A 22,111-nucleotide genomic window follows, 5' to 3' on the forward strand; every position below is an offset into this window, starting at 1 on the left:
AAAGAGTTAAGAAGCTTTGGAGCCCCTGGCCAGACGGTGAATACACTGCTTCCGGCAGAGGCGGCTATCCTGCCTGGGATTAAGTGGGATAGACAAGGATTACAAACCCCATTCCTTTATGGGTACTCCAGAGTGAAAACTCCGACACGCTCCCTGCGTACCTCCGGAAGGAAACCTGCTTCTTTAATTTGGACCATACTGTCAACAGAGCTTCCGAATGCGACACAATTAACGGTTTTATCTCGGGCGGGACTTGGAGAAAAGGTACGGAGGTAAGAAGTGTAACGAGTGTCGGCGTCGCTGGCCGGGTAATGGACTCGGAGAGATCCTTTAACTGCAGGGGGCCGGATTGTGCTTTTCACCCTTAGAGGGACGTTTTTAAATCGTTCTCACGGTGGATTGTTCTTGTTCAGTAGGCCTATTATCTGAAGCTGTATCACTATAGCACACTCAACACCGTGTCAGTTGTATAAAAAATGAAAGTTGTATAAAAATATGTAAAAGTGGAGAGCGGATCACTGGACAGCTCCGAAGTGTGTCACTGACTTTTGACCTTCTTGACAGAGGAGCTAGGCTTGTATTCACTTAGCCTCTGGGAGAGACCGAGGACATTTGAAACGACGTCCATGTCATCAACCATCACAGTAAATGCTGTCTGTGCTTGTAGATAAAATGTAGCAAATACACCTGATGCTTCATAAAAGAACAATTTGGGTTTAAGAGGTAACAGTATTTGTTTTCTTCCCTGGTAGTGAGTCGCGGAGGCGCGTGTAGGGGCAGACGGTAGCATGAAGCAGGCGGGGGAGGCGCAGGTGGTGACGGCTCACGCGGAATTAGGAGAACACGGTAATCGGGGGGAAAAAAACACTTCTTTACATAACGAACTTCTCTCCCATACCATTTTCATAATCCTCTTGATGTTCTCTAATGTCTGTGTATGTTCGTTTATGTGGGTGGGAGGGCGTGTGTGGATGTGACTGTGTGTGTGTGACTGTGTGTGTGTGTGTTGTCCAGGCCTTAAGCAGATCCTGACTGATGTGATCAAGGAGGTGAAGATATCCATTGACAAGGACATCAACGGAGCAGATCTGCTGTACACATTGCTGAATGCTCCATGGCTCAAATCTCTGCTCAAGGTCAGCTAGGAAACTGCAGTTCTGGTGGTGTTCCATACAAACACACAGACACATGCTCACTGACCCAACCACAAACACACTCACACACCTTAATGCAAACCTATTTACACACACACACACTCACCATCCACCCACACACACCCTTAAACCCAATCACACACACACACACAGACACACACTGATCTCTAGTGTTCTTCCATCCTCCCAGGTGTATGAGTTCCTTCAGCAGCACCACAGGAGTCCTCCCTCCCCAGTCCTCCCTCACGCCTCTGCTCTCTGTCACCAGGTAAGCCCCTCTCCTTCTCTTGAACCCGCCTCCTCAAGTCTGAATTGAGTAGCCAGTAGCCATACCTCAGCCACCAGGCACGGTGAGCACTAGAGTGCACAGATGCTATCCCTGTCTTCCCCAGGTGCTGGCAGACCTGAGGTCAGTGGCGGAGCCCTCCCCCGAGGCCCAGGAACTCAACACCCTCCTCCGAGGGTCGCACCTCCAGGTGAGGCCTGGAGACAGACACACAGAAAGATAACCAGACAAACTGATAACCAGACAGACAGATAACCATACAACTAGACAAACTGAAAACCAGACAGGCAGATAACCAGACAGACAGATAACCAGACAAACAGATAACTAGACATACCAACCACTTGATATACAGACAGATAGCCAGCGGTTAAGCTGTATCAGAGTGTATTTCAGCGGTTGTGAGGTGTCTGGGTCTGTTTTCAGCGGTTGTGCTCTGTGTGTCGCTGTGGGTTTTCTCAGCGGTTGTGTTGTGTGTCCCAGGCTCTTCTCTCGGCTCATGACACGGTGGCCCAGAAAGACTACGAGCCCGTGCTCCCGCCCCTCCCCGACAACCTGCCTGACGACGAGGAAGCCACCAGGATCGTCTGTCTCGTCAAGAACAAGCAGACGCTGGTGAGTCTGGGCTCCTGCTGCTGGTAGCCCACTCATGAAGCTTCACGTCTCCACAGTAGTTCTGGAGGTCAATTAAGGTTACTAAGTTGTCATGTCAGACTACAAGTTTTTTTTGTTCTGCCAGTGGAAACCTACCATTGGATTGCTGCAAGCATGACTTAGATTGCAGATGTCATGACAGAAGATTTAACAAGTACCAGATGTTACTTGTATAATCTGTCCTTCGTTTGATTGTTTGGTTGGTTGACTTATGATTTTAATCATAGTGATTGAACAATTTGTTTGAATTGATGCTTTCAAAGCATGGATGAGCAGGATAGTGTGTGTGCGTGTGACAGATAAAGAGAGGCAGACACGAGAGATGGAGAGCGAAAGAAAGAAAGAAACAGAGCTGAGAGAGATCATGTTATAAAGAGAGAGAGATTTGTTTTTAGCATAAAGTCTCTGGGTCTCTGGGTCTATTCCTGTCAGTCAGCATCAGGAGCCACTGAGACTGGACAGTGGATGTGCTGGATGTGCTGGATGAGTAGGTAACTCTGGCCCTATGTCTCCCATGAAAGAGGGGCCCTGGAAGGGGCATCCGCCGTCGCTGGGACACCCTGAGGCAGCTGACCTGGGAGAAGCTGGGCTGCAAGGGGGTGGCGGGGGCCAGAGGCCGGGGGGCCGGGGGCCGGGTCCCAGCTGGGGCCCCTGCTAGGAGGGGTAGCTACCCATCAGCCGAGGCCCTCCAAGCCCCTCCCTCACGACCCTCCCACCCCCCTCCTCGCTATAAACCAATGAGTAAATGTAGAATGTGCCAGAGCAATGCCCTCTGGGAAAAAGGTCTCAATCGATCCGCCCCTTCCGTTTGCAGCTCTGTTGTGATTGGTAAGACTAGATCTTTGTTAACATTTGTTTTGTATTGTTGTTTCTATATATTTCCAGTCGTTCTTGGGCCAGTAATATCTCATATTCTCCCTCCAAACTCCTCCTCCACCTCTCCTTCCCTCCTCCACCTCTCCCTCTGGAGATGATGTGATTGAGGAGATAGACAGTGGAGAGGAGGGAGAATCTGCCAGCACGCTACTTCCCCTTCCCAAGCAAACCCCACCCCTCCAGCCCTGGCCTATAAGACCACCGTACCTGTCTGGCTACTGGTCTCCTATTGGGGACTACCTTCATCCTGGCACGCCTCCACGCCTCCGGACGCCCACCCCACGGGTTTGCACGGCTCCCCCCAGCCCCATGCACCACCGGCGGGTAGTGGAGGTCCCTCGCGGCCCCCCTGTGGAGCTAGCCAAGCAGGAGAGCCTGGATGAGCTACGGTCCACGGTGAAGCAGGCCGCCAGCTCCATGGAGCGCAGCACCAACGATGTCAAACTCCTGGGGCAGAAGATGGCCGACGCCACCGAGCGCATGTCGGAGAGCGTGCTGGAGAACACCCATGCCCTGACCCTGCTGGCTGAGGTGGTGGACAGGCTGCAGGTCCTCATTGCGGCCAGCAGGGCGGCAGACTGTCCCATCACCAAGACGAGGTGTGACAGCCCACAGGTCAACGCACAGGCCGCGGAACACGCCCACTCTCCAGGTCACCCCGAGGGCCAGCCTGGACGCTCCCAACCCCGTCCGGCCGTCCTACAGCAACACGACTGCGAGGCGTCTTCCTCCTCCCCTTCTTCCTGTTCCAGCTCCCTGACCGGCTCCGTGGACGGACCCACCACCTCCCAGACGGCTGGTCAGCCAGCCTCCCGCCAGGGCTCCCTCAAGGCCGAGCTGAACACCAGTTCACCGCCCACCTCGCCGCAGAAACGGCCCCAACTCCCCAACGGCCTATCGGAAACCTTGAACCCGGAGCAGACGTGCAGCCCGTCCAATCAGAGGAGGAAGAGGAAGAAGAAGAGGAAGAAGTGAGTCCAGCGTGCATGTCTCTGTCGGAGACTCTGTTGCTGTGCTTCACCGACCAGACTTCTCCAGACTCCCAGAAACGGGCGGCAAACAGGCATTTATATCTCTTCTCTTCTCCTCGTCACATCTCTCCTCATTCTCACCGCGCCATCTATGTTTCCATGGAGGTTTGTGTGCTGTGGAGGAAAACCATTGGACTGTTCCATTCACCGCTGCATCCGGTTCATCTGTGTCAGACCATCCCCCTATATGCCTGTTGGCTGGGACATGATTCCTTTGTTGTTCATAATGGTTCCATCTGTGGGTCCCTTTCGCCAGTCCTTCCGTGGGTTGCAGGATGCTGTTGTAACTAGACCCTGTCTTCTCTCTGTCAGGGGGCCACGATCAAGAGGAATGAAAGCACAGGAGAGATCTCCGTCGCTCGCGTCATCCACGGGGGACTGGCCGACCGCAGTGGTGAGGCGACGCCTCTCTCTCTTTTCCCCCCCTCTCCTCCATCTCGCTTGCTCTATTTCCTTTTTCTCGACTTCTCTCCTTTGCACCTCTCCCTCTCCTTTACTCTCTCTCTCTTGACTCCTCTCCTCTCTCCATCCCAATCTCAGAGGTTGGGTTTAATCTCTCCCCTCCCTGCAGTGTGTTGGAGGAGGCGTTTGATGCATGTTTTCTGTGTTGTCTGTTGGCTGGCTGCAGGTCTCCTGCACGCTGGGGACAGGATTATAGAGGTGAACGGTTACCCTGTAGAGGGCCTGGACCCAGAGCATGTTATACAGATACTGGTAGGTCAAGCATCTCTTCCTACCCATAAATACACTGGATAAACCTAGTCTAGTGGCAGATTGTGTGTATGTGTGTTTCTCTTCCCTTGTCGTTTGTCATCAATGATGCTTTGCCTCCATTGAGAAGAGGGTGAATTGTGTGTGTGTGTTTTGGTTTTCCAGGCGCAGTCCCAAGGTACCATCATGTTCAAGGTTGTTCCCATCACAGAGAGAGCTGTTAACAACCAGACCATGGTGAGTAACGCACGCTGTTGTTCGCTCTAAGTCCCTCTCGTGTAAGCTTGTTTACCTTAACACAAACACACAAACATTTGGATAAAGTTGACAGTTGAAAGAAGATACCAATAGATGACTCCCCTTCAGCTACCTGAGCCAGGCCTACCCTTAAATGAAATTCAAAATCAAAATGCTATATGCATTTAATATTTTCTATAAACAATGTATTTGAGTACTTTTCAGTTACCCACGGTTCACACTATCACCAAGCCCTAAGAGAGAGGTTAGGACACCTGCCTTACTCTCATGTGTGTTGTGCCTACAGCTGTACATGAGGGCCATGGCAGACTACAATCCCCAGCAGGACTCAGCGATCCCCTGCGCCGACGCTGGCATGAGCTTCAGGAGAGGAGATCTGCTGGAGATCGTGGATCAGACAGACGCCCTCTGGTGGCAGGCTAAGAAACTGCCCAGCACCTCGGCCTGCGCTGGTCTTGTCCCCTCCTCCAAGCTGCTGCGGAGGTCAGAGTTCATACTGGCACGGTCCCCGTGGTCGGTTTGTGTTTGTGCTGTTCAGTACTGATGGCCGTGATGATAATAACCCCCCCCCCCCCCGATCTGTGGTCTTGTTTGCAGGAAACAGAAGGAGTTCTGGTGGTCTCAACCTTTCCAACCTAGCACCTGCATCAAAACATGTAGGTAGGGGCTAGGCTAACTAACTGATTTAGCTAACTTGACATCCCAGAATTTCTTCTTTTTTTTTGGATTTATATCAAGAATAGGGGTTTTAAGACTAGTTTTATGACTTGTCTGTTTATAACTGTTAAAAGTTGACTCGGTGTGTAGTGGTATCTTAACAGCTTCTGGTTGTGTCTTGTCTGTTCACCTGCTTACCTGAAGTGAGCACTGTGGAAGAGGGTAAGATGACTTCCTGTGTCATGTCTGGGCTTCCTGTCTGACTAAGGTCACCATGTCTAACCTCTCTGTGATCTGTCCTCCATGCCTGCCCCTACAGAAGAAGACTTCCTGGCTATTGATGTGAAGGATGTTGAAGCAGGTGAGGGTTTCTTTTTCCTCCCCTCACCTTCTTGGTAGTGTGTCATTTCTATACTTTTGTTTCTATACTTTCATTCATATACTTTCATGTAATTGAATTTCTATACGCTTCTTCACTGTTGTTTTTCTTGCGTCCGTCTTCCTCCAACAGACGAGGAGGCGTTTGATTCTGGTAGGTGAGTCTTTGTTGAATTATGTTGTTTCTCTGTGCTGTGTCCTAGTTTTAGAACGTGTTGCTCTGTGGCTGTTCTGTAGTTTCTTTCTATAATTTCGGTGTTTTCTGTTGAAACACTCTGATGGATCTATATGGAACTGTAGTATGATGTTTCTCTTTCTTCCCGTTCATGCACTCCAATGGGGTTTTGTAGAAGAACTAAAAGAAGGTGAGCATGGCATTTAGTAAACTAAGAAAGAATTTACAACTTCAAGTGTTGTTTCTACCCATTACGGGTAAAGTTTAGGGTTTGGATTCGAGGTTTGGGATTTAGAATGGGAGTAAATTGTCTGACCTCACTAGCATAGTAACACAACCAGTGTGTGGTCCCCATTGTCATTTGTCATCTAACTGTCCTGTTTATGTCTCCTCCATTCAGACGAGGGTGATTTCAGCAGCACTGATGGAGTCTATTTGGGTACTCTCCATCCCTCTCTCATCCATATCTCATCCCTCCATCATCCCTCTCCTACCATATCTCATCCCTCTCATCCATATCTCATCCCTCTATCTTCCCTCTTTCCTCCATATCTCATCCCTCTATCATTCCTCTCTCCTCCCTACAACTTCTAGAACAACAACAACCATGTTTATCTCCGTCCATCTCCCATCTTTATCTTTCATCATTTATAAATTATACATCATATAAAATGTTATATAAATGTGGTTCCTGCAGCTGGGTTCAGACGCAGCCTGCGTCTCTGTCGGCGGCGGTCACACAGCGCCAACCAGTCGTGCCACTCGCGCTGCGCCAGCGCCCTGGCCAATCCATACGAGGAGGTGGTGAGGTATCAGCGTCAGCCGCAGGACCAGCACCGCGTCATCGCCCTCCTGGGTGAGGCTCAGGCTCAGGCTCACTCAGACTCAGACTCAGACTCAGACTCAGGCTCAGACTCAGACTCAGACTCAGGCTCAGGCTCAGGCTCAGGCTCAGACTCAGACTCAGGGTCAGACTCAGACTCAGGCTCAGACTCAGGGTCAGACTCAGGTTCAGACTCAGGGTCAGTCTCAGGCTCAGGCTCAGGCTCAGACAGGAGGGACACGCCCCTACCAATGTCTTCAGACTGTTGAATCGTTCCCACTGTAAATTAGCAGCAGGGTTAGTGTTATAATTTAGGGGAACACAAATGATGTTGGTCCCTCTGAAGTTAACCGTGTTGAATCTTTCACTTCAGTCATAAAGAACATGTTGTGTTTCTGTGAGAGAAGAACATTATGTTTCCTCTCTGTAAGGTCCCTCTGGCGTGGGAGTGAATGAACTTCGGAGAAGATTGATTGAAATCAACCCAGATTTCTTCCAGGGACCCGTACCCCGTATGTACCTGAATAGCTACTGGAGGCCTTGTTTCCTGAACAAAATGACCCTGCTTTTTGTGTACATGAACTATATATAAAGATTATGTGATCATTGATGTTCATTTAAAATCTACTGATTCGTTTTTTTTTAAACCCCAACAGATACTACACGGGCACCCAAGAGCTATGAAAAGTCTGGCCGGGAGTATCACTTCATCGGCAGAGAAATGTTTGAGAACATGATGTTCAACCAGAGGTAGCTTTTTCACCTCTTGCTTACATAAAAATAAGTGTTGTTCCATCGAATAATACTTAGGTGACAGACAGGGGCATCTCCAGCTTGTCTAACACTTCTGACTTCTGATCCATGTTCTTCTGCTGTAGTTTCTGTGAGCTTCCTATGTATGTCGCTTCAGGTGAAAGCGTCTTTTAAACTATTGAAATGTAAATGTAACACAAGGCATTGTGGGTGACGGCAGGTTCTTGGAATACGGGGAGTACAAGGGCCACCTCTACGGCACCAGTCTGGACGCTGTGAAGGACGTTCTGAGCAGAGGGAAAATGTGTGTCATTGACATCGAGCCTAAAGTGAGTCCTGCTGGGTTTCAACTGTATTTTAAGTCAAGTCACTGAAGGCTTCACAGCTGCCCACAGATCAGCACCTTTAACCAACCTAAAAACCTGCAAGGTTGGCGGTTTGATCCCTAACTCCCTTGCTCCTGATGGGCAGGCCAGCACTTTGCATGGCGGCTCTGCTACCATCTCTGTGTGTGTGTGTGTGTGTGTGTGTGTGTGTGAAGGGGTGAATGACAGGCAAAAAGGCTTTGATCAGGGTAGAAGTGCTATATTCCTGCAGTCCATTAAGACTCACTGTGTGTTCACCACCCCTTTAGGCCATCCCATACGTAAGGACCCATGAGCTGCGGGCCTACATCATCTTTGTGAAGCCTCCCTGTGCAGAACGTATGAGGGAGACCAGACAGAATGCCCAGATCACCCCCAACTACTACGTCAACAGACCTTTCAAAGTAAGCACCACAACTGCAGGATTTTCAGTTTGATTAGGAATGTCCTGTGCCCTGACTGTTGAGAGAGACTGTAACGGGTGTGGGGAATGATACCAGTGGTTGTCAGAAGGTTAGTTGGTCCGGTCAGAAGTGTCTTTTTTTGTTTACCCTGTCTGCTTGCTGAGATGTGGTTACTTTGTGATGTGGCTGGTAAATCCAGAACATTCCTTGACTTTGGCCACCAAAACACTGTTGGAACCCTTTTGATACGTGATCCTCTGCTGTACTTTCTGTCTGCACTGTGTGTACTTTGCTTTGGGATCAAGGGGTCTCCAAAATGAATCAAATGTTAAATGAAAACAAGTGTGATGATCTTCTGTCCCTCTTTCAGGAAGAGGACATCCAGGAGATCGAGGATGCCACCAGGAAGATGGAAATGCACTTCTGCCAGTTTTTCAACCACGTGATTGTGAACGACGATCTGCAAGATTCGTGCTTGCAGCTACTGACAGCCGTGAGGAGGGCGCAGGACGAACCCCAGTGGCTGCCAGTCAGCTGGATACGCCCCACCGACCAATCCTGAAAGACCTGAGGAGACCAGGGTCAAGGAAGGAAGAGGAGAAGGGATGTGAAAATAGAAACAGCAAGGGGCAGGGAAGATGGAGGAGAAGAGAGGGCGAGGGGAAAAGGAGAGGGGGAGATGGAGAGGATGAGAGGAGATGGTGGAGACGAGAATGAGAGGGGAAGATGGAGAGTAGGATGAGAGCCAAAGACAGAAGTGACCGGAAGAAAAGATGCAACCATGGGACGAAAGGACGAATAAATCAATTCTTGAACAAGATGGATTAGGGAGTGGGTGCATGTTGTGGATTAACTCAATTTTATTTTTGTTTTGATCTAGCGTATGACTTGGATTGTGAGTGGAAGAGAGTTGACAAGGATAATGTCCAGAAGTGATTTAGTGCTTATTCATGTCTGTTGACAACTAAATCCCCAGAGTTAAGACAGGGTTGGACCCAGCCCACAACAGAATGTTTTCCTTGCTGATACTCTGGGTCATCTTTTCCTGTCCTACAGTGACCCAGTTCACCCCCTCTCAATCACTGTGTTTACATGTAGAGCTAAATTGTATTTGGGCTTTGTTGTTTGTGTTTTTCATATAGCCTATGGATTGTCATTCCATGCCAAAGAATTAACAGCATGATGTGTTTTTGAGTACAAATTGAAAATGACTAGATTTTTGAGCCATAAGCCACAGTTTGTGTCTCACTCATTTATAGCGATTAGTTTGTGTTACAGTCTGTCTTACTACTGACAAATACCCAATGTTATTTGGTTTTATCACAAGAATGCTGTACCTGATATCGTTTTTTTACGATTTTGAGCCTGTATTCAAGTTTATGGAGCAGATAGGCCTAATTAAAAACTATTAGACATAAATTGTATAGTTTTTGAAAGCGTGAAGCATTGAACAAAACAACATGTTTAATGTGGTGAGTTGGGATTTGATAAAAGCCATATTATTTAAAGGAACAAAACAATATAATGACATGTATTCAACATGTGACCAATAAAACTGCTTTTTTACATAACATTATTGTCGCAAAACTATGAATGCCTAACCACGATCCACAATGTGTACGACGATCCACAAATTAAGGAAGTTTGTCCTGCCATAATTCAAATGATAGAGGAAAATCTCAAATGATAAGGAAATGCTCAACTGGTAAATGCAATGTTAAGTTCGTAGGCCTAAATAAAATTTAAAAATCATAAATGAAATTATAAATATCATGTTTGCCATTTTTTTCTTCGATTTGGGTGATCCAAGTACGCATTATTTCTATTAATTTGAAAAAGCAATGTGTTCGATAGTTTAATGGGGCCGTTTAGGAATTTAGATAGTGCTTACACAGAGACATGAGACACTTACCGACACGGAAATAATAAATGTTGGCAACTTTGTTATGAAATTAGCTTTCCTCCAAGTTGAGGGCGCGACCTACTCACCGCGTCATCGCCAAAGGGAATTAGCCAATCACTTTACTCCACCCCCACGATCACGTGCAATATCTGTGCTTATGTAGCCTTACTGTAAATGTTATGAAACAGACGGTTTGGAGAAGAATAAACATTGTTCCGCCGGTCTAAGCGTCCGACAGAAACATCTTTGGCTGACGAAACATTTACAAGAAGAAAGAACAGCCATGGTCTGACTCCTGATAAAAGGTTAGTCCACCGCAACTTAGAAATGTATTTACATTTTCAACGACTGGTTTTGATTGCACTATAGACTTGGGAAATGACACCCTACCGTTGGACACATGGTTATCCAAAAGTATAATGTAATGTCACGGATTTAAAGGAAGCAACACAAATATCGTTTATACGAAGGCGATATTTGCGAACGAATCATTTGTATTTCCTGTACTGCGCTGATGCTGCAACTGTCACGATGCGCGGCCACGAGAAAATGAACGAATCAGTCTGACTAAGTAACTCGTTTCTCCGGAGTCATATTAAAGATTCAAAAATCACTAGATTCAACTAGACTGACCATCTGATTTCTTTCCCCCCTCCCCCTGTCTCTTGTTCCCCTTTCTGCCCTGTGTCTCAGCCAGCGTCTATGTAGTGAGGAAGATCCGGGCGTCCCTCGCCGAGGGGGAACAGTTGGAGAAGCCCATCTTCACACCATGTAGCGCTGGAGGTATGAGTTGAACCCGATTTTACTTTCTAAAAAAGAATACCCCACCTCTTTTAGATACGTTTTATGTTTGATGCTTATTAACACATCTGTTTGGGGTTCTACTGTTAAATATCTGTTATTAATGATGAGAAAGTTGAATTGACAGATGCCACTCTTAAACATAACCATTTCACTAAGCATCTTACTCAACACTATACTAGCACAAAATTATCTAATGAGAACAGGTACCATTTGACCTTCTGTGGCTTATTGCTTAAGTTACCTAAGCAGCACAGATTGTAGTTTTTGTTGGTATGCACACACACACATACGATTATTGGCAATTACATTTGACAAAGGTACCCTGTGACTTAATGGCTCTGATACCAAGTCTGATCTCCTGTTTGTTTGTTTATCTTGTCAAATTCTATGAATAGAAACCACCATGCCAATCTTGTTTTAGTAATCTAGGAAATCCCGTTTTAATATGGTCTTAACTAAAGCTCCCATTGTAACCTGTTGGCCTTTAGATAACCTGACTATACTTTACAATTAGGGAGAGGCTGTGGAAGAGATGATATGTTTCTGTTTGTTTGTGATAGATGAGGGATATGGATTTCCCAATATAATAACAACTCTAATATGTGTGTATAGTACTCTTTCTGACGGTCACCCTTTACCACCTGTGCGCTCTACAGAGAAGAAACAACTTAACGTGTCCAACGCTGACCCACTGCCGGCCATGTTGACCCCTGATGATGACGTGGTGGGGGGGAAGTCGTCTCCGGAGACAGCCCTGCAGAAGTGTAACTCCTGAGGTTAAAGGTCACACTGGATAACTTGGCTGGGACTCATAAATGTTTCTTCTAAGTACAAATACACACAACCACACAGAGAAAGAGAGAAAATATCCAATCTGGTTTTCATTTGAACCAATCTGTGAAACAAGTGTCACTAGTTATGCTTGAATAATTACATTAACACACTGAATGTATAAATATGGCTTCACATTCTCATGTGAAAGTGGCAGTTATGAAAAACATCAGTTAAAACATATGGATTGTGTCAATTGGATATTGTATCATTTCTGTCTTTCCCCTGTCCAGTGTGACCTTGGTTTTGAACAATAAATGATTTATTCTAGCTATAGTGTGTGATGGTATGTTCACAAACCCCTCAGTCCAGGGGCTGAACACACCTGATGTTTGCTGCAGCTAGATGTTAAATCAATAAAATTACAATTAAAAACAAATATCCCTGGTCTCTCTGGTTTCTTGTTTTTAATGTAGGCTTCATGCAGTTACATTAATAAAGATTTACATGGAGGATCCATAGTTAAAGTCTCTGGTGAACAGTACATTATCGTACTCTCTCTCAGGCTGTCATCCTCCACATCTCCTTCTACCCAGCAAAAGGTATGCTGTCTAACTCCCAGTAGTGTGTAGGCCTACTAGGTTAGCTACATGGTAATTTAATAAAGAAGGGAGGTAGAACGTCCTCTAGAGGAAGTCGATGCAAATGTCAGGGTCTGTTTGATGTGAAAGTTGATTTCCTGTTTGCGCGTTCTCTACATTCACAAGTGGCTAGTCTTAAGATTAAAGAACGCCAAACATTACCAAAATTACAGAATGTAGTGGTGGTACTTTAGTGACCTGAATGCGAGCACTATATTTTTTGCTGGCTGTCATTTTTTCGAGCTCCGGTAAGTTTTGAACTCAATTTGTATGTAACCAATGCTCAGCGGGACAATTTAGACAATTACATGTTTCTGTAATTTAATAATTCATTATTTTCGGTTTATTCGGCAATGTCTTATGTACATTTTATGTTCGGCTTACTTAAGTGTATATTTTTTAACACGAACTAGCTATTTCATTCTTAGTTTCATTTTGACTCCACGAACCAGCATATCACTGAATTACATATTGGGCAACTTTACTCGAATGGTATTTGTGAACCTCACGCAGAACTGAACACACTACTAGGAGGGATAAGCGAGGGATACTGTGCTGTACTGTAGTTGTGTCAATCTTCATGTCATGGATATAGACCATATAATATATATCAACTATTTAAATATTCACGCACAGCATGCATCTTATTTTCTACCTGCAAGTTTTTGCTGCTCTGCCAAGCCCTCAGAATGTGACAATGGATGCCATCAACACTCGATATATTCTCCTGTGGGAATGGAATCAGTCGCAGCATGACTACAAAGTCACTTTCACAGCAGAATACACCCTGTGAGTCACAAGTCCGTGGTTCCACTCGGTTCCACTCATAAATTCCGTTCTTGGAAAATATTTTCCATTTAATATTATCAAACTGCAAATCTGAGATTACAATTATCATCCACCTGGTTGTGATCAATGTATACAAACGGAGCTTTGTCCCTCTGTTATAGCTCTAACGATGAAAGTGGCTACACCAGGATATGTACTGGCATAACGCAGAAATGGTGCAACTTCACCGCCAACCTGGACTACTTTGCGAGTTATGAACTGCGAGTCCGGGCTGAGGGTCATGCTGGACTCAAGTCAAGCTGGTCCATCAGGAAGGAATTCTGTCCTGAAGATGACGGTGAGAGGAGCTTACATACTGAGCGCAAATCTGAGAACTGTGTTTGCAATTATAGTCTGGTGTCCATGTGTTTTCTGCATTTGAGCAAGTGACGCTTCTCGTAAGTTACAAACTGTGTAGAAAAACAAATAGCTTACAGTGTGATGCTCAGAGGTATGAAATGACAGCAAGTTCAGAGGTCCACAGCGATTAGTTCTGTCTACAGGTCAGCGCCATCAGCCAAGAATATGAAAAAGTCAGCCTTTACACACACATGCAGTGTGTGACCACTACGGGTGAGCAAGTGTTGGTGTGTGTGTGTGTGTGTGTGTGGCATGCAGTGTGTGACCACTACGGGTGAGCAAGTGTTGGTGTGTGTGTGTGTGTGTGTGGCAGGTTGGAACGGGCATTCTCGTCCTTGTCTCAATCTTCACATATTTTTCACTTGACAATACTTTGGACGCTTCTCCGAAAGATGTCCGTGTGAAGTGTCCTGCTGTTGAATGAGGAATCTGCTGTGTCTCTTCCAGGAGACTTCCCTGTGTGGCTCATCTTGCCAGGTGTGGTTGGTCCAGCTATGTTGATAGGACCTTTCTACATTTACCGCAGAAAGAAAAGAAGGGTTCCATCTCATTCTATAAAACCCAGCAGCATATTGGTAAGTGTACACAGCCTCAGATCATTTGTCCAATTTATTTGGGACGATGTAATAGAGGAATTTCATGAAAAAAATAAAAGATAATGAAGGGCCCGATAATACCCATCTAGATATGTGGGGTTTGTTATTCTCTGAATACAATTGTAACACAGGAAAATGTGACCGCATATGTTTCTCAGGGTCTTCCAAAATCCCTCGCACCCTTGTCCGTGGATTCCAGCGAGGAGAGCTGTGCGGTGATGACTGTGGTTACCAACGGTTGGCCACAGGAGGACTGAGCTCATTGAGAAATCTAGGATGTACACAGGAGGACAGTAGCAGAAACAGCGACTGGAGCTAACTGAAAGTAACGCCACCGGTCGTCATGGGAACGCACAAAGAGTTATATTTGGGCGATTTTGAAAAACTATAAGGACTGTTGGCATGGAATGCTACATGCATTGTGAAATGGTTTTCGGTCTGTTCATTTGTTTTAAGTTCCACTGCATTGGCAGTATTTAATGCCTTTTACATTGAGTTTCCTCAATTTGTTACTTGAATAAAGCCTAATTCATTTTCTTGATTTCAATTAAATTATATATAATATAATATATATATCTATATATTTACATACAGAGGGCTTGATTATGACGTCATACATGTGTCACAAAGCGCTTAACCTGTCCACTCCTGCAATACTGTCATCAATGACTTGGAATATTTGATCTTCGTTCAATTCACACACACGGGGCGCAAAGTCATTTCTAACTTCATCTTGTGGCGGAGCCGATTCTGAACTTCAAAATGACTGTCAGAAGGTCATTTCTCACTGAGATCCCACAATATAGGCCTCTTCATGGGCATTTCACTAAACCAAAGGCGGCAAAGGCTTGTGTGATTTTATATAGCATGCTGGCCGATGTCCAACAACTGTGTCAAGTCACATAGCCATAGCCACAACAATAACAGTTAAATGCATAACACCAAGCAAAAAGTGGTGAAAAGCCAAAATGGAAATCTAGATTTAATATGAAGTTTGACAGCACATCAAGTACATCTGAGGTGATAACAATCCAAATAGATTCATTTGATAAGACATAGAACACCCAGAAAGGAGTGTAGCTGTGTTAGTCCCTAGTCTCCTGCAGTCCTGCGGTGGCTGTGGCATCAATGCAGCATGCGCATCAGGGGGGGTGGTGCCCAGGTGTTCCCTGGGAAGGGAGATCAGTCTTACAGGACTTAGAAACCCAGACTCCTGTCGTGAAGGAACACATCAACATGAGATTGAAACCATGGAGATATAGTGGCAGTATACAGTGTGTGTGGTTTTGTGTGTGTACAGTATGTGTGTGGTTTTGTGTGTGTATAGTATGTGTGTGGTTTTGTGTGTGTACAGTATGTGTGTGGTTTTGTGTGTGTACAGTATGTGTGTGAGTGAAGCCACCTCTCGGGGGAGGGATCGGGGCCCAGGTGGTCGGGGGGGCTGTGGCGGTAGGGGCGTTCAGGGGACCAGGACACCCGTGGGCTGGTGGAACGACGGGGGTGAGGGGAGGCACGCAGGCCGGAGGAAGAGGAGGAAAGACCCTGACGCCGCAACTCCAGCACCGCTCGCTCCCTGAGAGAGAGAGAGAGAGAGAGAGAGAGAGAGAGAGAGAGAGCGAGCGAGAAAGCATTTTTCTGTACAGAGTCAGGCAGCCAGGCAGACTAGAAAGAGGGAAAGAAAGGCAGACAGAAAGACAGGCAGACCTCTCGAAGCGTTCTGTGGAGAGCTGTCTCTTGGTCATCTCCAGGTCCGCCTCCAGCTGTGCTGACCGGGTCTTCAGCTGGGCCACCTCCCTGCTCTGACAGCTCCTGGGGGGACAGAGGGGACAGTGGAAGGCTCTTCATCTCCATCACATGGATTACATTAGTAAACATGGCAGCAGCTCCACTGCTTCTAAACTAGAAAATAAGCAAAATAAACAGAACCAAATGAAACGTGACTGCGGTAGACTTGGACGAGCGTGTGTGTGTGTGTACTCACGCCCTGCTGTCAGCCACGGTGAGCTTGTCTCGGAGCAGATGGACCTGGCTGTGTTTCTCCTGGGAGCTGAGCTGTCTGTGGAGCTCCTTCTCCCTGGAGGACACCAGCATGGCCTCCAGGCTCTTCACGCTGAGCCGCTCGCTGGCCAGCTGCTTACGGAGGGTCTCCACCTCCGAGCTGCAAGCCTCCAGCTCCCGCTGCACCTGAGAACACACGCCCCCCGGTCACACCTGCACACACAGGCACACACCTGCACGCACCCGCTAGCACACACACGCACACCCACAGTCCTGCGTTCCCAGCCAGACTCACACTCTCCTTGCTGGCGTCCAGCTTGACGCAGAGCTCGCGGATCTTCTCCAGGTCCGAGTAGGAGGAGGAGTGCTGGTCCTGGACCTGCCTTAACTCCTCCTCTTTCTGCTGCAGACTCCTGCTCAGCTGAGCCAGCTGGCTGCTGCAACTCCGCTCTGACAGCAAGGCCTGCACACACACACACACACGCGCACGCACAGGTGAGGATGCGTCACCGTAGCGCAAGGGCTAGTGTTACAGCTCCCAGGTCTTCTAGCTAGCCAGCCACTCAGCCACCCAGCCACCCAGCTAGCCACCCAGCCAGCCACCCAGCTACCCACCCAGCTAGCCTCCCAGCCAGCCTCCCAGCCAGCCTGTGTACAGACCTCTTGCAGGCTGGTCTCCAGGCCCTCCACCCTGTCCTTCAGCCTGAGTCTGTCCCTGTCGGAGGTCAGGAGGTCAGCCCTCAGCTGGCTCAGGCTGCCCTCAGCCTGGCGCGCCTGCTCCTCCCAGCTCTCCGCCTGGGCAGACACACGGCGACGGGCCTCCTGCTGCTCCCTGCACTCGCTCTCCTGGGGACGGGAGGTGGGTCACACACGCACACACAAGTGCTCGCACACATACACACACGCACGTTTACACACACAAAAGGGAGGCAGACATATACATACGCATTGACAGACAGACATAAACATACATATACCACACACAAACACAAAGAAAGACGTCACTACCAACAGGTCTGGCTATCAAACCCTACCCAACTCCAGTCCGACAAGGATGAATGCTTCTGGTAAGCAAAAGGAAAAAGTTTGCAAGAGGAAAAATAATTTAACATTTAGACAAGAGGGGTTTTCTGACAGACTCTTCAAGGGATAACGCACGCTCCACAGAGATTTAGCTGGAAATAGCTAAATGATCCCAGATCATGATAAGTCTGTACCTTGACAGCGAGCAGGCTCTCGATGCGGGAGATGTCAGACATGTACTCCTGCACCTTCCTATGAAGGTTCTGCACTTCCTGGGAGGAGTCCTCTGCTCTGAGCTGCAGAGCCTGAGGAGGAAGACACACACACACCAGGTCTGGGTCAACCAATCAGCTCTCTCTGACCACAAAAACCAGGTCTGAATCAACCAATCATCTCTCTCTGACCACAAACACCAGGTCTAGGTCAACCAATCAGCTCTCTCTGACCACACATACCAAGTCTGGGTCAACCAATCATCTCTCTCTGACCACTCATACCAAGTCTGGATCAACCAACCATCTCTCTCTCTCTGATCACAAACACCAGGTCTGGGTCAACCAATCAGCTCTCAGTTTTATTAACCTTAACCAATGACATGTCTGCAGGCAGGTTCCTGTGCTGGGGTGGGTGTGGTGGGTGTGGGGTTCCTGACCTGGCCGTCCATTCTGGCTCTCTCCAGGTCCTCTCGGAGCATCGCGTTCTCCCGCAGGGTGGCGTCCTTCACCTTGGCGACCGCCCCAAGCTCCTCCCCTGCGTCTCCCAGCCTCTGCCTCAGCACCTCCACCTCACGCTCACGCCCAGTCAGTGAGTCCCTCAGACACCTGGAGGAGGGTCAGGGAGAGGTCAGGGGTCAGAGGTGAGCGATGCTACCGCAGGTGCTGCGTACAGCAGAATGAGCAGAGAGTACTCACTGTGTCGTGCCGTCTAACTCCTCAACATTCTGCCTCAGACTCCCAATTACCACATCCTGAAAACCACACGTTAGATTATTGGGTGTGACTGTGTGTGTGACTGTGTGTGTGTGCGTGCGTGCGAGAGGCTACCTTATTTTCAAGCTGGTTTTGGGCCTCGACGAGGAGGTCACTTTTCTTCTCCAGACGCTCGTGCAGGGAGTCTCTGCGTAGGTCCAGGTCTGCTATGGTGGACTGGAGACCCCCCACCTCCTCTCTCAGACAGCACATCTGCCTCAGCAGAGAATCTAACACACACACACACACACACAGTCCAACTGTATTCACTAACGTACACAGTACTTCTCACATGGGCCAGAATGTTGGAGCCCTCCTCACCATTCTTCTCCTCCAGCTGTCTGTTTCTCTCCTGCACTTTCTGCAGCTCTCCAATCCTAGAGGTCAGTCTGCGCTGGCTGTCACTCAGGGCTGTCTCCGTCTGGGTGTTGGACAGTCTAGAAGCACAACACACACACACATTTGAGCCAGCTATAGGCTACAGCAGTGGAAGATAGCCAGGGGTCCTAGGTCAGGCCAGAGGGCTGTGTGGGGGTGTGTGTAGGGGTGTCTGCTCCATGGCTGACCTTAGCATCCCACTCTCGTTCCTGGCCCTGCCCAGCTCCTCCTGGGAGACCGCCAGCTTCACGTCCAGGCAGTGCAGCTCCTCCTCCAGCCTCATTACCGTGTCCCGCATCAGGGACAGCTTGTTCAACTGGTCGCCCCGCTCCTGCTCCAGCTGCCACACACACACACACACGCACACACGTAGTGTACACACATTATAGACTGATGGGACCTAACAGGCAGAGTCCTGGGCAGAAGCGGACAGAACCGGAGTGTGTGTGCTCAGTGTGTGTGCTCAGTCCTCACAGTGAGGATGGTCTTCTGCAGGTCCTCCACCCTCTGCTCCAGGTGGGCGCGCTCGTTTATGGCTGTCTCCTGGGAGATCTAAGACAGTAACACACACAAACACAGACACAAACACACGATTACTTTGTATTACATGACAAGGCTCACAAAGTAAGTCTGGACTGAGGCTGGTGAATGGCGTAGCTGGTGAGGATGATGATGGTGCTGGTGACCTTGAGACGTTCCCTCAGGCTGTCTCTCTCCGTGCTCATGCGATGGAGGTCACTCACGGCCTCGTCTCGCTCCGCCTCCACGCGTTTCAGGATGCTCTGGGCCGTCACGCATCCCTTGCCGACGCGCGTCGACTTGGACTTGATCACCTCGCGCCTCAGCGCCGCGATCTCCTCCTGGGCCTAGGGGACGGAGGACGCGGGCAGGTGTGTGTGTGTGTGTGTGTGGAGGAGGGTGTTTATACCAAAACAAATACCAGGCCAGACTACTGAATGTAACTATGATTCCATGTCTGAGGCAGAAACATTTGTCTCATAGGATTGATTAATCGGATCAATATACTATGCCTGTTTAAATTACAAGCATACATAAGTTAGTTTTGGGGCTAAATGTCCCTTTAATGGACCCTTTAATGTCTAACCTTCTGGTAGTGCATGCTGGTCTTATCTCGGTCGGCACTCAGCACCTTGACGTTGGCCTGGACCTCTGATAGGTGGCGCTCGTACTTATCCAGCATGCTCTGCATGTCGTCTCTCTCTCTCAGCACCCTCATCAGCTCACAGTCGTAGCTGCCCGACTGGCAACGCATGAAGGACAGGTGAGGGGTCAGGGACGGCATGATACTGCCCAGACTCCTGGTCACACTGACTGAATCTGAATGTAAGCTTGAATGGGTTTCAATTAATCTAAATGGGTTTAAATGCGCCTTCTGAATGCGGTGAGAGACTTTCAAATTGAGAGTTAAATGAGTTTGAATGTGGGTTCAAAAGAGACTGAAATGTGCTTTGTGTTCAGGTGAGTGTAGATGTGTGGATGGATGGGGCAGTTCGCGGGCCCTGTGTACCTTGACAGGGCTGTGTCGCGTGGGGCTGCGGCTGGAGGAGGGGCCCCTGGAGGGGCTGCAGCACCGCCTGTCCCTCAGCATCCTCCTCGGAGCGCAGGCCTCCTGTGTGTGGTTCTCCTCTTCCTCGCTCCACCGAACGCCGTCCACGTCCCTGCCACGAGTGTGTCTGAAGCCCTCCTCTATGCCCAGGTCCTCCTCTCTCTCTGCAGACACAGCAACGTCCTGTTCACATGCATCCGTCTAAATGTGGAGGTTATATTTTTATATTGTATATAAAAGTTATATTTTAAGTTAGGTTGCTCATATCACATACTGATATTACCTGATGGTACCAACTCCTATGACCCACAAAACAATTTCAAGTATCTTATGCGATCCTTTCCCCCTAAAGCTACCTGTTTTCAAGCCTAACCTGGCTCGACTGCCTTTCTAACAGCCTCTCCCTGTCTAACATCGCCATCTAGTGGTCATTGAAATGTACCTGTAAGGCTGAGTTTCTCCACCTGCCTGAGCAAGCAGTATCTCTCCTGATGTAGGTTTTTCAGTAAATCCTGCAGCTCCTTGTCCTGGTCCTGGTCTTGGTCTTGGTCCTGGTCCTGGTCTTGGTCTTGGTCTTGGTCTTGGTCTTGGTCTTGGTCTTGGTCTTGGTCCTTGTCCCGATCCTGGTTGTATTTGGCACTGAGCCAGTTCTGTGAGGAGTGAGACTGGGTCGACCTGCTATCCTAAGACACAGAAGAGGAGCCCAAGGACTCACGGTAAATTTAGGCCCCTGATTGTGATTAGAGGTAAGATGATTGGTATTCCACAGTATGTTAGTTAGAAGATCCATTTTAGTGTCCTCTTACTGATTGTGTTTTTGTGATGACGCCCTCTATTGCAGTGATATTCCTCTGCAAGTTGACAATGATGGTCTGATGACAGAAAGGCCCATTACGATTCATTAATGGCATTTTACATTTGACAGGCAAAAGGAATATTTGATTATGAGAGCGGGTATGAGTGAGAACATTTTCATAATTACATCAAACTAGAGTATGGTTGAAGGCTCTGACCCCACCTCTGCAAGCCGTGTGTCTGTTGTATCCACGTCGGCAACTTGGTGTTGACTATGTGGTCGAGAAAGCTGACCCAATGTTAGGCCTGGGCCACACTCCTCCTGGTGGCCCAGCGACACTGACAGCTCCTCCACCTCCTCCCTTGTCCACTCAATCCCTCTGGGATAGCTGCACCTTACCCTGCACGTCACACCAGAGTACGGTACGACACAAAACAGTTTGACAAAAGAAGTAAAGTTATGTTTTTGAAAGAGGAAAGAATACAATGTTACCCACAGTGGCAAGATGGGGGTAGCATAAAACTGGTCACAGTAACTAAGCGAGGGAAACACGCTATACTAGATTGAACTAGAATATAAACATTTGAGTTTGTTAGTTACTAGTTTTCTCTGATTAATAGAAGGCTAGTTGGAGCAGTTGATGGGTCCATTTATGGCAAACAGTATACATGTTGTCATGGTAACCACAAGCCCCCCCTGCTCTGATTTGGTGTTAGGATCTCGCTAGCCATATCAGTTCAGACATTGATTGAATTGTGTTTAATGGTAAAATATAGGTTACTTTAGGTTTTATTGTAATCATAAGAGAAAAGCACCGAAAATAATCCAATTAACATGCTTATACAGTCGATTATTTAGCTAGTGCTACCGCTAACGTTAGCTGTAATGTCACCTCTAACTGAGTTGCTAGCTAGTAGCATACTGTAATTAACGTTCATCTTTGTAGAAGATAC

The 22,111-nt window shown here is 47.9% G+C and overlaps 2 protein-coding genes and 3 long non-coding RNA genes across 7 annotated transcripts; 4 read left to right on the forward strand and 1 right to left on the reverse strand.

Annotated features, from left to right (window-relative positions):
• The first annotated feature begins 102 nt into the window (after positions 1 to 102).
• On the forward strand, positions 103 to 10,002 carry mpp4b (MAGUK p55 scaffold protein 4b). The gene is made up of 22 exons (XM_047031519.1): positions 103 to 264; positions 753 to 846; positions 1,015 to 1,136; positions 1,345 to 1,422; positions 1,547 to 1,630; positions 1,924 to 2,055; positions 4,314 to 4,395; positions 4,630 to 4,715; positions 4,878 to 4,949; positions 5,257 to 5,453; positions 5,568 to 5,626; positions 5,832 to 5,849; positions 5,947 to 5,988; positions 6,139 to 6,159; positions 6,356 to 6,370; positions 6,581 to 6,619; positions 6,878 to 7,036; positions 7,435 to 7,515; positions 7,660 to 7,753; positions 7,977 to 8,085; positions 8,391 to 8,525; positions 8,896 to 10,002. The coding sequence occupies exons 2-22, from the start codon at positions 789 to 791 to the stop codon at positions 9,085 to 9,087; spliced, it is 1,875 nt and encodes a 624-aa protein (XP_046887475.1). The 5' UTR covers positions 103 to 264; positions 753 to 788; the 3' UTR covers positions 9,088 to 10,002.
• A 552-nt stretch (positions 10,003 to 10,554) lies between these two features.
• LOC124475016 lies at positions 10,555 to 12,442 on the forward strand. The gene is made up of 3 exons (XR_006956871.1): positions 10,555 to 10,733; positions 11,122 to 11,211; positions 11,889 to 12,442. It is a non-coding gene; the product is annotated as an uncharacterized LOC124475016 (long non-coding RNA).
• A 251-nt stretch (positions 12,443 to 12,693) lies between these two features.
• On the forward strand, positions 12,694 to 13,962 carry LOC124475017. Its single transcript, XR_006956872.1, has 3 exons — positions 12,694 to 12,892; positions 13,307 to 13,433; positions 13,595 to 13,962. It is a non-coding gene; the product is annotated as an uncharacterized LOC124475017 (long non-coding RNA).
• LOC124475018 lies at positions 13,962 to 14,969 on the forward strand. The gene is made up of 3 exons (XR_006956873.1): positions 13,962 to 14,045; positions 14,280 to 14,407; positions 14,587 to 14,969. It is a non-coding gene; the product is annotated as an uncharacterized LOC124475018 (long non-coding RNA).
• Positions 14,970 to 15,371: 402 nt separating this feature from the next.
• On the reverse strand, positions 15,372 to 21,571 carry tsga10 (testis specific, 10). 3 transcript variants are annotated; one of them, XM_047031489.1, is made up of 19 exons: positions 21,381 to 21,571; positions 21,169 to 21,234; positions 20,805 to 21,045; positions 20,324 to 20,526; positions 19,901 to 20,056; positions 19,482 to 19,661; positions 19,270 to 19,347; positions 18,984 to 19,135; positions 18,739 to 18,854; positions 18,493 to 18,647; positions 18,361 to 18,416; positions 18,102 to 18,270; positions 17,644 to 17,754; positions 17,087 to 17,272; positions 16,722 to 16,889; positions 16,410 to 16,612; positions 16,133 to 16,237; positions 15,831 to 16,001; positions 15,372 to 15,641 (listed from the first exon to the last, which is right to left on the reverse strand). In XM_047031489.1, exons 4-19 carry the CDS (start codon positions 20,402 to 20,404, stop codon positions 15,626 to 15,628), a joined length of 2,103 nt encoding a protein of 700 aa, XP_046887445.1. In that variant the 5' UTR covers positions 20,405 to 20,526; positions 20,805 to 21,045; positions 21,169 to 21,234; positions 21,381 to 21,571; the 3' UTR covers positions 15,372 to 15,625. The 3 variants fall into 3 exon arrangements, with proteins under 3 accessions (XP_046887445.1, XP_046887446.1, XP_046887447.1); XM_047031490.1 differs by lacking the exons at positions 21,169 to 21,234; positions 21,381 to 21,571 and having other exon boundaries at positions 20,324 to 20,563; positions 20,805 to 20,877; XM_047031491.1 differs by lacking the exons at positions 20,805 to 21,045; positions 21,169 to 21,234; positions 21,381 to 21,571 and adding an exon at positions 20,646 to 20,731.
• Positions 21,572 to 22,111: the final 540 nt, after the last annotated feature.

The sequence above is a fragment of the Hypomesus transpacificus genome, chromosome 12 (genome assembly GCF_021917145.1).
Source record: "Hypomesus transpacificus isolate Combined female chromosome 12, fHypTra1, whole genome shotgun sequence".
Lineage (NCBI taxonomy): Eukaryota > Metazoa > Chordata > Actinopteri > Osmeriformes > Osmeridae > Hypomesus > Hypomesus transpacificus.